The sequence below is a fragment of the Fundulus heteroclitus genome, chromosome 9 (genome assembly GCF_011125445.2).
Source record: "Fundulus heteroclitus isolate FHET01 chromosome 9, MU-UCD_Fhet_4.1, whole genome shotgun sequence".
In the NCBI taxonomy this organism is placed as follows: domain Eukaryota; kingdom Metazoa; phylum Chordata; class Actinopteri; order Cyprinodontiformes; family Fundulidae; genus Fundulus; species Fundulus heteroclitus.
The window spans coordinates 11,843,007-11,857,392 of NC_046369.1; the positions used below are offsets into that span (position 1 = coordinate 11,843,007).

At 36.5% G+C, this 14,386-nt stretch overlaps 1 protein-coding gene across 2 annotated transcripts in view; it reads left to right on the top strand.

Annotated features, from left to right (window-relative positions):
* Nucleotides 1–14,386, top strand: part of LOC105918900 (BMP/retinoic acid-inducible neural-specific protein 3) — a 78,982-nt gene that overhangs the window by 50,593 nt on the left and 14,003 nt on the right. For both annotated transcript variants that reach the window (XM_012854083.3, XM_036141022.1), the window contains 2 exons: nt 11,095–11,200; nt 11,617–11,853. In XM_012854083.3, the coding sequence (XP_012709537.1) occupies nt 11,095–11,200; nt 11,617–11,853 (343 nt within the window). The remainder of the gene's footprint in view (nt 1–11,094; nt 11,201–11,616; nt 11,854–14,386) is intronic.

The window sequence follows — 14,386 nt, forward strand, 5'->3', positions numbered from 1 at the left end:
GAAAGCAACTGGGAACAAAATCACTAATTTGCAGAAGACAAACATTTAGCTTTTATTGGTAAAATAGTCTTTGTCACAGATGTGTGTTTAATTAAATAGCCATTCCCTTTGTTAGTGTTGCAGAGATAAATCTAACTTGTGAACACTTGTTAAAATTACTCAAGTAGTGCTCATAGATCCTTCTTCCCACTGTAATTATTGGATTATTGGAAAACAGGTTCAGCACAGGAGAAATTACCTAAAAGGTCATCTTTGCAGTTTAACTGCACATTGACAAAGACGTTATTGCTGGTAAGAGTGGGGTATAGTTTGTAAAATTGTAAAGTTTCTCCCAAAAGAATTCATAGCAGTACCCACGTTTTCACATTTTGTCACAAGGGCAAATTTCAGTATCTTTTATATGGATTTTGTCTTTGCGGCGCATTGTTGTGAAGCAGGTGAAAAAGGACACATGGTATTCAATATTTTTTTTAAATAATATCTGAAAACTGTGGTACCACCTTGACTGAGTTAGTACTTTGACAAATAATACCTTTATATTTAGCTCAATTCACCTTCCAATTAACTCTGATCAACTTCATTGTCACTAATGAAGAAAAAGATTTGTACAGCATGATGCTACTACCACCACCATGTTTCCATGTGGGGATAGTGTGTATTTATGGGGCTGTGCCACAACTAGCATTAGCAGGTGGGCCAGAAATTCCAGTATACAACCAATTTGATCAGAGTGCCTTCTATTACATGCGGTTGTCTGTTTACTGTTGTGCCAACATCTTTCCTTTTTCACATGTCATAATGAAAGGTGAGCCCTGAGATGTACAGAGCTTGGATTATGTTTTATAACCTACGTCTGTTTAACCTGGTCCTCAACTCTCTCCCTAACCTTTTTGCTGTGTTCCCTGGTCTTTATTATGTTGTTTATTCATTATCATCCCAAAAGAACCCTCTAAGGCGTTAATAGAACAGTTGTTTTTATAAACTGACATTAAACTGAGGCCAAGTCTATTTACAAATTAATTGATTTCTGAAGACGCTGTCTTTATTATCGGTGAGTACATTGAAAAACTTGTCACTTGTTTCCCTTAACTTTATAATTATGCATTGTTACATAACATACTCATTAAGTGCATCAAAATTTGTTGTTATAACATGACACAATGTGCAAGTTCAAGAGGTATGAATAGTTTTATAAAGAATCGTTTTAGACTCTAAAGTTCAGCAGTGTTTTCTCCAACGTTGTTGTTGCTTTGCAAATATCTGAGCAAACGCCTATTCTCTATTCCTTTTGCAAAGCTCTGAATAAACCTACTTAGGTTGACTGATAGGATATTAATCTTCATAATATTAGTGCTAAAGGCAGAGAAACACATCTGCAATTAGGAAAATACGCTGGGAATGTTTAAATGAATCATTTCTGAAGGCGTATTTAGAGAGTAAGCATACATCAAACGGCAGGCCCTGAGGACAAACTGAAATTCATTGAGATACTAAACAAGTCACGTCCATTTTATGAGCATCACAACTGCTTATTCTAGGAAAGCCTTTAAGTGCAATTAAATGTTCCATTAAATGCAGCTGTTAGTTATTTCAACACAGTCAGCACAATTATTTTGTGCTCAGCTATGGCACATTAATAATTCCCCCACCATCCGATCCATGTCATATGTTCATCATGTTATCAAGATAACTTCAGCATTTCTCTCTTTTAGAGAAAAAAAAATATTCAAATGGGCATTAAAAGTTCTAAATTATACAAAGAGGATTTGATTTTTTTAATTCCTTAATTTTAGAGTAGCTTTCAAATTGAGAAGGCTGACTGTGCACACATGCTCTGCTCCACTGGGTTCTTTTTGCAGATGGTCTCATTGCTATGCATAGAGGAGCCATCTTCAGATTTGCATTTGGTCAATTTTCTACTTTAAGTCGGACATCTGTCTGTAGTAGAATTTAATCTGTTGGCCCCCATTGAGACTGCTTGGAATTTAATTAATTGTTTTAACGCACTAATAATAATAAAAAGGGAAAAAAAGGAAGTCTGTCGCTTTTCCTGCAGGACTCTTTCTCTATCCTATTCTGTTGAAATTCAAAAATAGCAGTAAGTGCAATGAAATAGTCAGAGAAAACATTATTTTTTTTGGTAAACTTATATACAAAGCTGCCAGCTTGCATTATTCTTCATGCGTCTGCACGGTCTGGATTTTCAGTATTGACCTTGTAGCTGTCAAAAAGCAGATGTCACGTGAAAGGTAACTTTTCTGCCTGCGGTGGCAAAAGTATTTCTTTTCTTTCTGGCTGGATACGGCTGGATGCTTGTTGTTATTAGACAAGCAAGGAGGAGTTGTTACTTTTTATTGGTCTTTGGGAAAATATTAAAAGTAGACACTGTTATAGTGTTTGGCAATAATTTGCTGGTGACAGCGAAGAAGATGGATTTATCTTGCAGGATGGCAGGTTATCTTTGCAGTGCCATACAGCCAGGGTTTATAGATCCTCTACATCATTTTTTTTTTTTTTTTTTTTTTGTCAAGAATGATTGAGCTTAGTTTGTGAAAATCTAAATGTGAGCTCAGGGCAAATAAAAGATATTAGTGTTTTATTAAATGTGTGCTTGTATTCTAGTCAGCAATGAAATGGGGCCTTCTTTGAAGAGTGGATTTGCTGTAGTTGCATCTTTTAAGAGTTGCAAAAGATATCAGGTGATCTTCTTTGTACCGCTGTCAAAAGAAATAGATTGTTGCTTAAGCGATCCTACTTACAGGGTTTTACCTCTTTGTTATCATGTTTTCATCAATAAGAAGGTTTGTCAATTTTCTTTTAGTAGGCTGAATGACTAATGATTTATTTTTATCAGTCTTCCTTTTTTTAAGCTTCTTTAGAAAGTAAATTTGTGACAGTCATATTCAAAATATTACAACATTATTGAAAACATCATTTATTTCAGTATTTCATTATATAGATTAACACAGACTGATGATGTTTTCAAGCCTTTGTTTCCGTCAATTAGGGTTTTTCTCCACCTCGCAGCAAATACATTCACAGTATTTAAGATTTCAATATTAACCCTTGACCCCCGTTGGTATTCACAATAACTGCTACTTAAGTCTGTAACCTAAATCTGAGTCAGTATTATTTCCAATGAGACGACTATCTTGGGTCAATAAAACGTTATGACCAAAACCATTGAATCCACTGGTATTTTCCATTGGTCCGCTAATTCGGCTTTATGTGGCAGCAGTTGGCATTAGCACTCGTAGGATCCAGGTTTACGGAGACCACCGACTCATGATTAACCATTCAGTATGAAGAATCAAGTCATTATCAAGCGTAAGTCAGGAACTGACCAGGTCTAGTTAGAGCTCTACTTGTGTTGCAGGTTTTACTTGACACATATTCTGGACATTTTTTATTTTATTTTTTTTTTTTTGTGAAACATCTGACAAACATTTTGCAATATGTCAGAAATTTGGAAAATGTTGTGGTGACCAGGTAGATCTCCCAAAAAAAATGTATATTGCGTAAAAGTGCAATATTTTTGCCAGTCATTACAGAAAGGGAAACAGTTATTTTATAGAGATTTAATACACAGAGTAAAATATGTCAAGCTTTTTTTTTTTTGGATTTTTTAAGATACTTAACAGGTAAAGAAAACCCAAAAATCATTGTCTCAGAAATTTTGAATATCACATTAGACCAAAAAAAAGGATGTTTTAAGCACAAACGCCAGGCTTATGAAGAATATGTCCATTTCTATGCACTCAATAGTTGGGTGGGCCTCCTTTTGCATGATTTACTGTAACAGTTCACCATGGCATAGATATAAGGATGTCCCAGGATGTTTACACATGAAGAATGTTTCTTGTGAAGAAAAAAAAATTCCTTTCTTGTTGTTCTGCCACCTCGACTAATGGAACACGCTTCTCTCTTCCTGTTCCTATGGATGTAGCTTCCTGATCCTTGGACAGTGACCTGGCACAGCTGCTCTTTATCACTTCATCACCATGCAGAATTTACTCTTCTCCTCCACTCCTGCCAGATTAGTTAACTACAGCATCCAGGCCAACCGAAGAGTCTTACCCTTGTAGTTTTTAATTGCTCCTACCCCCAAGAACAAAGCTTACTACTGGAGAAATATGTTGCCACTTCCCTGCCTGGCTACCTGGTGGTTCTCTATTTTTCTAGGATCAACATTTGTTTCATGTCAGATGGATGCTACTCAATAAACTTAAAGGTCTCTCATCAAATACTTGGATCATTATTAACAATGGATTATACCGTCCCTTGAAAAATTATTCACCCCCTTGGCATTTTTCATATTTTGTTGCCTCGCAACCTCCTATTAAAAGTGATTTGAGAGTTTGCACCATTTAATTTGCATAACATGCCTACAACTTTGATTATGTGTTATTAAAACTTCAGTGTGCAAAACTGCTCATCCCTCTCTAAAGTCAGTATTTTGTAAAGCCACTTTTCCCGGCAATTACAGCTGCAATTCACTTTGGATAAGTTTATTTGAGGTGGCTAAAACTTGCTACTGGGATCTTTGCCCATTCCTCATGGTAGAACTGCTCCATTCATTTCATATTGGATGCATTTTGCTTGTGGACAACGATCTTCAACTCTAACCATATATTCTCAGTGACCATTCCAACAAATTTAAATGTTTCCATTTAAATCACTCGATTGCTTTAGCCGTGTGCTTCGAGTCATTGTCCTTCTGGAAGGTGAACCTCTGTTCTAGTATCAAATACCATCCAGACTGACACATGAGTTGCTCAGTAATATCCCTGTATTTAGCACCAACCATTTTTCCCTCAGCTTGGACCAGTTTCCCAGTTCCTGTTATTGAAAACATCCTCACAGCATGATGCTGCCAATACCATGTTTCTTTGTGGGAATTGTGTTTCTTGAGTAATGTGATATGTTGGATTTACAACACAGTGTTTTCATTGGTAGTCAAAAAGTTAAATTGTAGTCTCATATGACCAGAGCACCTTCCTTCAAGCATTTGGGCAATCACCCACATGCCTTTTTGGCAAACTGAAAACATGCATTCTTATTATTAACTCTAAATAGTGGCTTTTCTTCTGGCCACTCTTCAAGAAAACCCATCTCTATGGTTATTGTGGTCCTATGGTTCGATCCTCTGGTCTCTGTTGTAGAGCTCTGCAACTCCTTGAGGGTTCCCTTTGGTCTCTGTGCTGCCTCTCTGATTGATGCCCTCTGTAAGGGACCAGACTTAAATAAGGACAAAAGGTGTTCCAATAATTAGAAAAACTTCAATTTATTAAGATAAGAAATGATTAGCAAAAGGGTCAAAATAACTCAAATAATAAATAGCATGAATTTGGGCCCAACTCAACTGAGGTCAACTAAATAGTAACAAAATGCAAATAAAACTGACTTCCAGACAAAGAACAGAGGCTGCTTAAATAGGGGTGGTATAACCTAAACTTTCCACATGAGAGAGGCACAACATAACAGAGGAACAACAAACCAAAAATATGAACACAAAAACAGATAAAGCGAAAACATATTTAACTTGGCATAAATAAGTGAATATTAAAATAAAAATAACTACGGTCAACTTCAACAAATAAAGTTCCTCCCCCCTCAGTCTTTTGGTGCAGTGGTATGTTCCTGGCTCCCCCCCTGCTGATTTGTGTTTGCAGACCTCAAAGTGTAAGTAAACCATTCAGACAGATATCAACTAAACTGTGCACCCATTAGAAAATATATGTCTAAATAAAATAACTTGATCTTAACATACATACACAGTGTAATCTGGAATCAATAAATGTAAATTATGAAGAAAAAAAAAACAACAATACTAACACTTGGTGGTAGTGGTGGTGGTGGTGGTGATAGAAGCATCCACTACACCCTCCTTGACCGGGCCCTGACTTGTTTGGAGAGCTCCTTGGTCTTCGTAGTGTGATGTTTCCTGATTAGTGGGGCTGTTGCCTCTGGGGCCTTTCACAAAAGGTGTAGTTATACTGACAGATCAGGACACAGAGATTGGACACAAATGGACTTCATTTCATTGATTATATGACTTGTGAAGTTAATTGGTTGCACCAGAACCTTTTAGGGGCTTCACAGCAAAGGGTTATATGCTCATGCCAGTTTTATGTTTATTTATTTATTTAATTATTTTGAAATATATTTGGTTTTTATTTCACTTCACCACCTTAGGCTATTTTGTGCAAATCCATCACATAAAATAAGGTTTAAAAAATCATTTAAATCACAGGTTGGAGTGTAACAAAATAGGTAAAAAGCCAAGGGATGTGAATTAATTTGCAAGGCGCTGAAACCCCTCTGCGCTTGGCTGATCTGGTAGTTAATGCCTTGCAACTTTTTATAAGTTAGGCCCTTACTTTCAGAAGATCTGATACATATATCCCTTTTAACCTGCAATAAATCAATTTAGTTTCATCTTGGAACAATATTTCAATGTTAAATAAAATGCTCTTCTTATCATTAAAGCAAAAACCTTCAAACACTAACTTGTATGTCTTCCATAATTTGTGACTTAAACATCTGTAAAACTAAAACGTTTTTAAGTTCCATATTGTTTCAGACTAAATCATAACACCCTTATTTGTATCTACAGTGGTTTCATGTGAAGTTAATTCAGAATGAGCAGTTTCTTATCAATTAATGCATACTGGAGATAAATGTTTGCAGCTTGAGTGGAGCCAAGCATCAGTTATCCACTTCAACAGCTTCAAAATGTTAATTTTTCCCAGATAATCATTTCCTGTTGCTACAGCAGGGGATAATTAAAAATATGCATGCAAAACTGCAGGACAAAGGCTGTCTGAAAATTCAGAGGTAAATACAGGGACGCAACAGATGCTGAACAAAAACATTATCTAATCTTCTTCTTTGTTGGATTTGCTGTCACTTACTCCTTGTTTTCCAAAATGTTACATTAGCATTGGACACTTCAGAAATTCCACATCTGCTACGAAGCCTGCCATGAATCTTTTGTCTTGTACTTCAGTCCTCCGTGAAGTTAGGGTTTATTGTTATTTTTGGGCCCTGTAACAGATGTGCTGAGTACAAATCACAGGTGGTGTGAATTTCTGCAGCAGTTATTTTATTGGTTCTTCAGTTCAGACAAATAGATGATTACACAACATGATTCTCAGAAGACTGCTTGTCAGAAAGATCTGAACAATCTTTGCACAGACAAGTGATTGCTTATAACTGTTGTGTATCACCACAAATGTCTACTACTACCACAGATGCTTCATAAATACGAACTAGAAAAACTGTGTGATGTATACTTTCCCCCTCATATCATACTCCTACACACTTGAACCTTTTCTGAGTCAATTAACCTGACTTGAAACAGGCGGTTAAAACAAAATGCCCCTCACCACTTCCAGATGGAGTGTCCAACACTCCTACTCATGATAGAACACTTGTTTTAGTGATTATTGCTTGTCATGATGGTTGAATATGAATCAAATATAAATCAATGGACGAGGAAAAGATTTATTGCATGTCCAAATAGTTGGTTGACGACCTGTCAGTAATGAAGAAACCTAACAGTGATGGTTATAAAGTGGTCATGTCATAAAATTAGAGCCAAAACATTAGTTCCTCTTTGACATCTCGATTTGTAGCATTGCATATTTTTTTATGTAAAAACATCATTTTTGAATGAGGGAAACTGTATGTGTCCACCTCTTTTTGCTCTGAAATTTAAATCTTCAACAGAAAACAGGGGAATGTATTTGCTCCAGAGGGAACCTTCTGAAACCATTCGCATTCATTTATCATCTTGTTGTTGGAAACAATTCTGTGGCAAAAAATAAATAAATACTGTTATTTTCTCTTAAACATTTTGACCAATCTGTATGATTTAATTGAATTTGACTTTGTAAAGTGCCTTGAGATGACGTGCTTAGAATTAGTTGCTACATTATATAAATAAACCTATCTCTATGGTTATTGTGAAATTGAACTGAAAAATGGTTATTTTCTGGTTCTAAGTGGCTTGTTATTAAAGGACAAGTTGTAGACATAAATGTGCCCTCAAATGACAACATTAACCACATTTTTTCCTGCATATATGATTCCTGCATATCTATGGCAAACACGCTGTTGTTAGTCACAGAACCTGTATTGATAATGGTATACTTTTAAGGTGTAAAGCTCTATTATTGAGACTATACAAATTATAATGTTGTAAATTGGGTCATAGAAAATGTTAGTCAACCCCGAAATATTCTTATAAATTGTCAAAGAGGGTTAGTTACATAAACCTTTTAGTATTAGCACCCTCCAATTTGTCACGTCTCTTTCACCACTCTCTAGCAAAGTACTTTTTTGCCTTCATTACTGGGAAGTCTTTTCACATGTCTCCTTTGGGATTTTTAAGACACTTCAAATTGGGGAAAGTTGGAAGCCTTCCCTACCGTCTCTGCTACTACTCTAGGTTTAGTTCTCTCGACATATTTTCAAGGAGATTAAGGTCTTGACTCTGTAAAGCACTTGAGAATGATGAAACATTTTTCTGTTGACCATTTGCAGACCACCTGATCTATGTTTTTAATCATCTATTTGAGATAGTTTTTATTTAGCGATTGTCTACTTGTGTGACACTTGAAAAAGATTGCATTTAAATTAACATTTGAAGGACATTTGCAGCTTGTATAGAAGCTTGTTTGAACATAAGAAAAAAATATTGGTCAATATTAATGGTCAGATGAAAAAACTGGAGCTGCATAAAATAGTTTTTTTTTTTTTCCTTTTTGAAAGAAGGAAGTATAAAAACCAGGGATGTAGTGCTCATGATGACGAACTAACACCTCTGGTGTTGAATCTACCAATATACAGTATAAATTGAAAATATATGCTTATATATTAATTTTGACTTTAATTTAAACATGTTGTTGTTCTAAAAGCTTTTGATTGTCCTTTCATGAATTCAATACTGATAGCAAAAAAATAAAAAAAATATATTTAATAAATTGAAAATGTGTGGTATCTTACCTTTATTTGTGTATAAAAGTTGTTGTGCCTATCTATTTCCTTTATTATTTCCGTCACAAGGTTGTCAAAAATCATCTTTACCTTTTTTTTTTTATTTTTTTTTTTTTATTCTGGCTGAGTTAGTCGAGATGGCCACTCAGAAGGAGAGCTGTCCTGGACCGTTCCTGTATGTTTTTCGTCTGTTCAATGCTGATTTTCTTTTTATGAAATATCAAAATAAAAGGCATAGAAAGCAGAAAAACACTGCATCCTGTGGTGCAATCAGACTTTTGGGTGTACTGCAGTGGTTGAAAAGTGCGGGTTACCTTTTTCTCACTTGTTTGAAGCAGATCTTTCAGCTCCTCCCTGTAATACCTCCTGTTTCCACTGTAAATCCAGTTTAGAAAAACCCTATAGTACAGAGATGTAAAATTCCATTTTGTCGTAACAAAATTCAATGAGTCCAACACCCTCTGGATAGAAAAAGAGCAACAGGCACCTGTTACCCATTGTCCCTAAGGAGCTCAGCACATCCCTTGTTGGTGCAGCATGGTACTTTTTGCCATAGCAAATTCTAACTGTACATCAATGGTCAATTACAAAGACTAAATAAATAAGTTTTAGTGTGCTACTCAGAAGTCGTCCTGAGGATGCAGAGGGTTCTGGTGGATGACCCGGAGGTCATCCTAAGGAGGCACAGAGTTTATGTGGAGATGGGGGACTGGAGGCTAAATGGTAGGCGTGGTGTAATGCTTCTACAACCATGTGCATTATTGTTTATTTTCACTGGCTATGTTGCTCTCCTGTGCTCAGCTCCACTAATTGTTTAGGCAGCACCACCTGCACTGAGAGGAGCTGCACCTACGGATCTGCCCCTTTGTATCTGCCTAAATATTCCTGCCTCTTTGCAGTGGTTCCAGAGTGCTTTCCAGCCAGTTACCATTCCTGCTACACCAGTTTCTCAATATACCTTTTAAATCATTCCTGTTGTTTGGCTGAATTATCAGGTCTCCAGCTTCTGTGTTATTACACGTGGGGGACTGGCTGAGAAGTGTTGAGGACTCAAGAAGAGCCTTGTCAAAGAGTTGGCCAGGAGAACCTTTGTGAGGAAGTTGGCTAGTAGACTGGTATTACACTTTGAGAACCTTGTAAGAAGGCAGGCCAGTAGACTGGGAGACCACATAGAGAATATTGTCTGGAAACAGACCAGGAAACTGGGAGAACTCTTAAGGAAACTTGTCAGGAGGTCTTGCTAGGACCAAAACGTCTCCCAAAAGTCTTAACTGTAGGCACATGTTCCAGCAAGATAACATCTCACAACAAAAAGAAAATATGAGAAATGTTGTGGCTGCTTTTTGTGTTTTTTCCCTCCTTTCAACTAAGTGCCTTGTTTTGCCTTTGCTTTCTCAAAATATTTTCCACATTCCGTTCTTAAAATAAATCCGCACATCAAAAGCTAAGTATCAGTGTCTCTACATTGACCTAGTTTTTGTCTAATCCATGCAACAAGACAATAAAATGAACTGGATGTGTCTCTAAGTATCACCATTAATATCTGAAATAATTGAAACACTTTTCAAATCGGTCCACATGTTAGTGTAATTAGTGTGCTGGCTGTCCTCTTATCTTTCCGCCCAACTAGTCCTGTAACAACATTGCACATCTCACACAAATCTCTGGGCCATGAAATTACCCACATCCTGAGGTGGATATTTAACGGAAGAGGACATGCTCACTCCACCATGCGATTGATTTTAGCACATTATAAGTGACAATTGACAATAAAGTGTAAAAAAAAAAAGAACAGATGAATTTGAGAGATGACACAAACTAACTCATCATGCCTTATGCCAGAGATATCCACCTCAACATAATTTCTAATTTAGTGACTCACAAAGTCATTATACCAAATATTACTTCTTGAAGTAAAAATCAAAATGTGTTGTAATATATTTTTTTTCAGTTAAGAGACAATTTAGTCACATATAAACTACAATCACATTCTGTCTTCCTGTCATAATTGTCTTCATGTTTATCTCTCTTTGTTTGCCATTAGTGAATTTCTTTCTCAGTTTGAATTATCTGGCTCTACTTTCCTCCCTTTAGGTGACCGAAACAAGGACGGGCCCTCTTGGATGCAGTAACTATGACAACCTCGACTCTGTCAGCTCTGTTTTGGTTCAGAGCCCTGAAAACAAGATTCATTTGCAAGGTTGGCCATCCATAATTGAACTCCCCCCAATTTCTGATGGAATTGTCACAGTGTCTGTTCCCTGGCAAGTTTATAACTACAGCATGAGAGTGTCAGAACAAATTTAGCTTCAATCAGTCTTTCTTTTGTCCCCTAGTGCATGGTTGCAAAGTTTGGAAGTAAATTGCAAGCAGCAATAATCCAGAACAAAAGTAGCACAGCTGTGGAGTAAAAATTAAATTGAGTGAACCTTAGCATTAATGTATTAGTTGCCAAGCATATGTCAAGCATCACAAATAAAGTCATAATCAGTATTAAGTCAATTATTCTACAGATGTTACAGACAGAAGCAATCTATATTTATTCTATTAAAGGACTTCTGTGTAGCTCTAATATTATTCATCCATGTGTTTGCCCTGTTTGTGTCTTTGTCTCAGGCCTCCAGGCCATACTGCCAGAGTATCTCAGATCCAGGTTTGTGCAGGCTGCTTTAAGTTATATTGGCTGCAATGAAGAGGGCCAGTTTGTGTGCCGGGACAACGACTGCTGGTGCCAGTGTGGTGTCGACTATCCAAAATGTAATTGCCCAGAGGTGGATCTGAGCGCTATGGAAGGCAGTTTACTGCAAATCAGAGATTCGTGGAACATGGCCAATCAAGACTTCGAGGCATCAGGTCAGTGATATTCTTCTGTCCATCGCTGAATTGTCAAAAGAGGTGATGAGCAAAGAAATCATTGGTTGAAAAGAAAACAAATCCTTGTATTTACGTTGCCTCTTGTTTTGTTGAAAACATGAACTAGATATAATATAGCAGGTTTTACATTGTCAGCCTTTTTTCCTTGTAAATGTTTCTCTTCCCCAAAAGCAAGTATGGCTTGCATATATATATATATATATATATATATATATATATATATATATATATATATATATATATATATATATAAAAACCTTATTATTTGATAGACTTGTTTTTTAAATATGTTTAGTCAACATATTTCAGTGCCTTTCTCAAGCTTTTCGCAATAGCTTGCTGGAATTTTTGGCCCATTCCCCCTGAGAGAACTTGTGTTACTGATTCAGGTTTGTAGGCCGTCTTGCTCACACACATATTTTAAGCTCTGTCTACAAACTGCTTTGGGATGGCCATCTCCAAAACATTGACTTTGTTGTCCGTATGCCATGCTGTAACTACTTTTACGGTATTATGGGAATCTTCATCCATTTGGAAGACCTGTTTGTGTCTAAGCTATAACTTCCTGGCTGATGCTTGCTTCTTCCTTCAAAAGAATGTGCATACCTCATAATGCCACCTATTTTGTGAAGTGCACCAGCTCCTCCTGCAGTAAATCACACCACAAAACACAAAGCCTGGTGTTGTAGGACCCCCAGGTGGTCCTGGACATCTGTTCACTATACGCCATCTCTCCCACTGTTGGCCAAGTAAAGAAATTGTCTTTTTAATGCATCACGTTGAGAAACAAATGCAAGTCAAAGAATTAAAGAAGTATATAAAAGTATATTTAAAAATGGAACAAATTCTAATATGCATAAGCATGTTGTAGGTATATGAATGCCATCATGTCTTTTTAAATGCATCACACAAAATTAGGGGTATAAGTTTAACATCATTTTAATATATCTGCACTCAGTACCTTTGGTGACTTGTTCTGAAGCCAACAGTCTCAAGTAAAGTTATTAAAAAGGAAATCCTAATTGAGTAAAATCTCTCCACACTATTTACTGATTTACTTTTTTTTGTGTATTTACCTTTCAATTAACATTTCCATTCATTTCTGCTACTCATACTTTGTAATTATAGTTCTTATTTTATATTTACTATTATGATTATCATCATCATTGTCATTATTGGTATTACTGCAATAGATTTTTCTCTTGTTATATCTTCTTCACAATTATTTATTTTACCATATCAATGAATACACACACTGCAATGTTCATAGTTAAATGACTACACAGGACTCTTTAAAAATGTTAGCACCCATCGTGTTTGTCTGTTCACCTGTTCTTACTCGCCTTGTTTTGTTTAACTTACAGTAATAAAAAAGACAAGGCTGCCATACTTGTGCTTCCCAGTTGATCTCAGGCTTGCCTTTTTTCCTTCAAATGTAACAGTCGTCATTACAACCCAGCACTCTAATTTTAGTTTCATTAGACCACAGCTAATGTCTTCAAGAGTTGAGGTCTTTATTCCAGAGTGCATTTGCAAGCTGTAATCAGTCTTTTTATGTTGCTTTTGTAGTAATGACTTCTTCCAAACTCGTTTCACTATGGATAATGACTTTCTTATACCATCTTCAGCTACTCTTTTCACAATGACTTTTGCTCCTGTTCTGCAGTTAATTTGCATATTTCGCACCAAAACACGTTTATCTCTGGGACACAGAATGCCTTTCAACTCTGAATGATATGTTTGGACATTCACACGGTGGTTACATTTGTCTATAATTTTCTGAGCAATAAATGCGGTAGCTTCAGACAAGGCCAGCATAGACCAGATTGTGAGGTAAGGGTGATGTGTGTGGGGTGGTTTGGGTTTTCAAAATAATCAATATTTCAATATAATTGATAAAAAAAAAAAATCATTATTCACATATACTTATTTGAGTCAAAATCAATAGAAACTTATATGAACCCATTCACATTTGCCCAAATTGTTGCACTTCTTCTGATTGCAGTGCTGTAGTAACAACATCTCCCATCACTGACGTCGTTCATCTTAACAGTGACCTGCTGGTGGACGTTAAACTCTGCTAACATGTCGAGTACAGCCAGAAAAAACAACAACATATGCAACCCTCTTTATCAACAAGACAAACACACACACGTTGTTTGGAGGAACGTTCCCTCTAAGGCAGACAGACAAGAAAAGCGAAATGCTGAACAATACCACAGGGTAGCTACAGTCCAATGCTATGACACTGATGTTTGAGAGCAACTCAGAACGGTCCATAAAGCTCCTGTATCTGAAGCAATAAAGTAGTAAACCTCCAGCATAAGCTAATACTGTTTCAGTGTTAGTCTCATACACAAACAGTCCAATTAAGGTGTTCTGTCAATCTGAGTTCCCCTGTTGAGATGCACTTCCCAAGCTGTGCAGTTTCAAATAATGCAACACTCAGTTTTACTGACACTGGAAAAATATTAATCAGCTGACAGCACGGTTGACTGATTATTAATGAAGC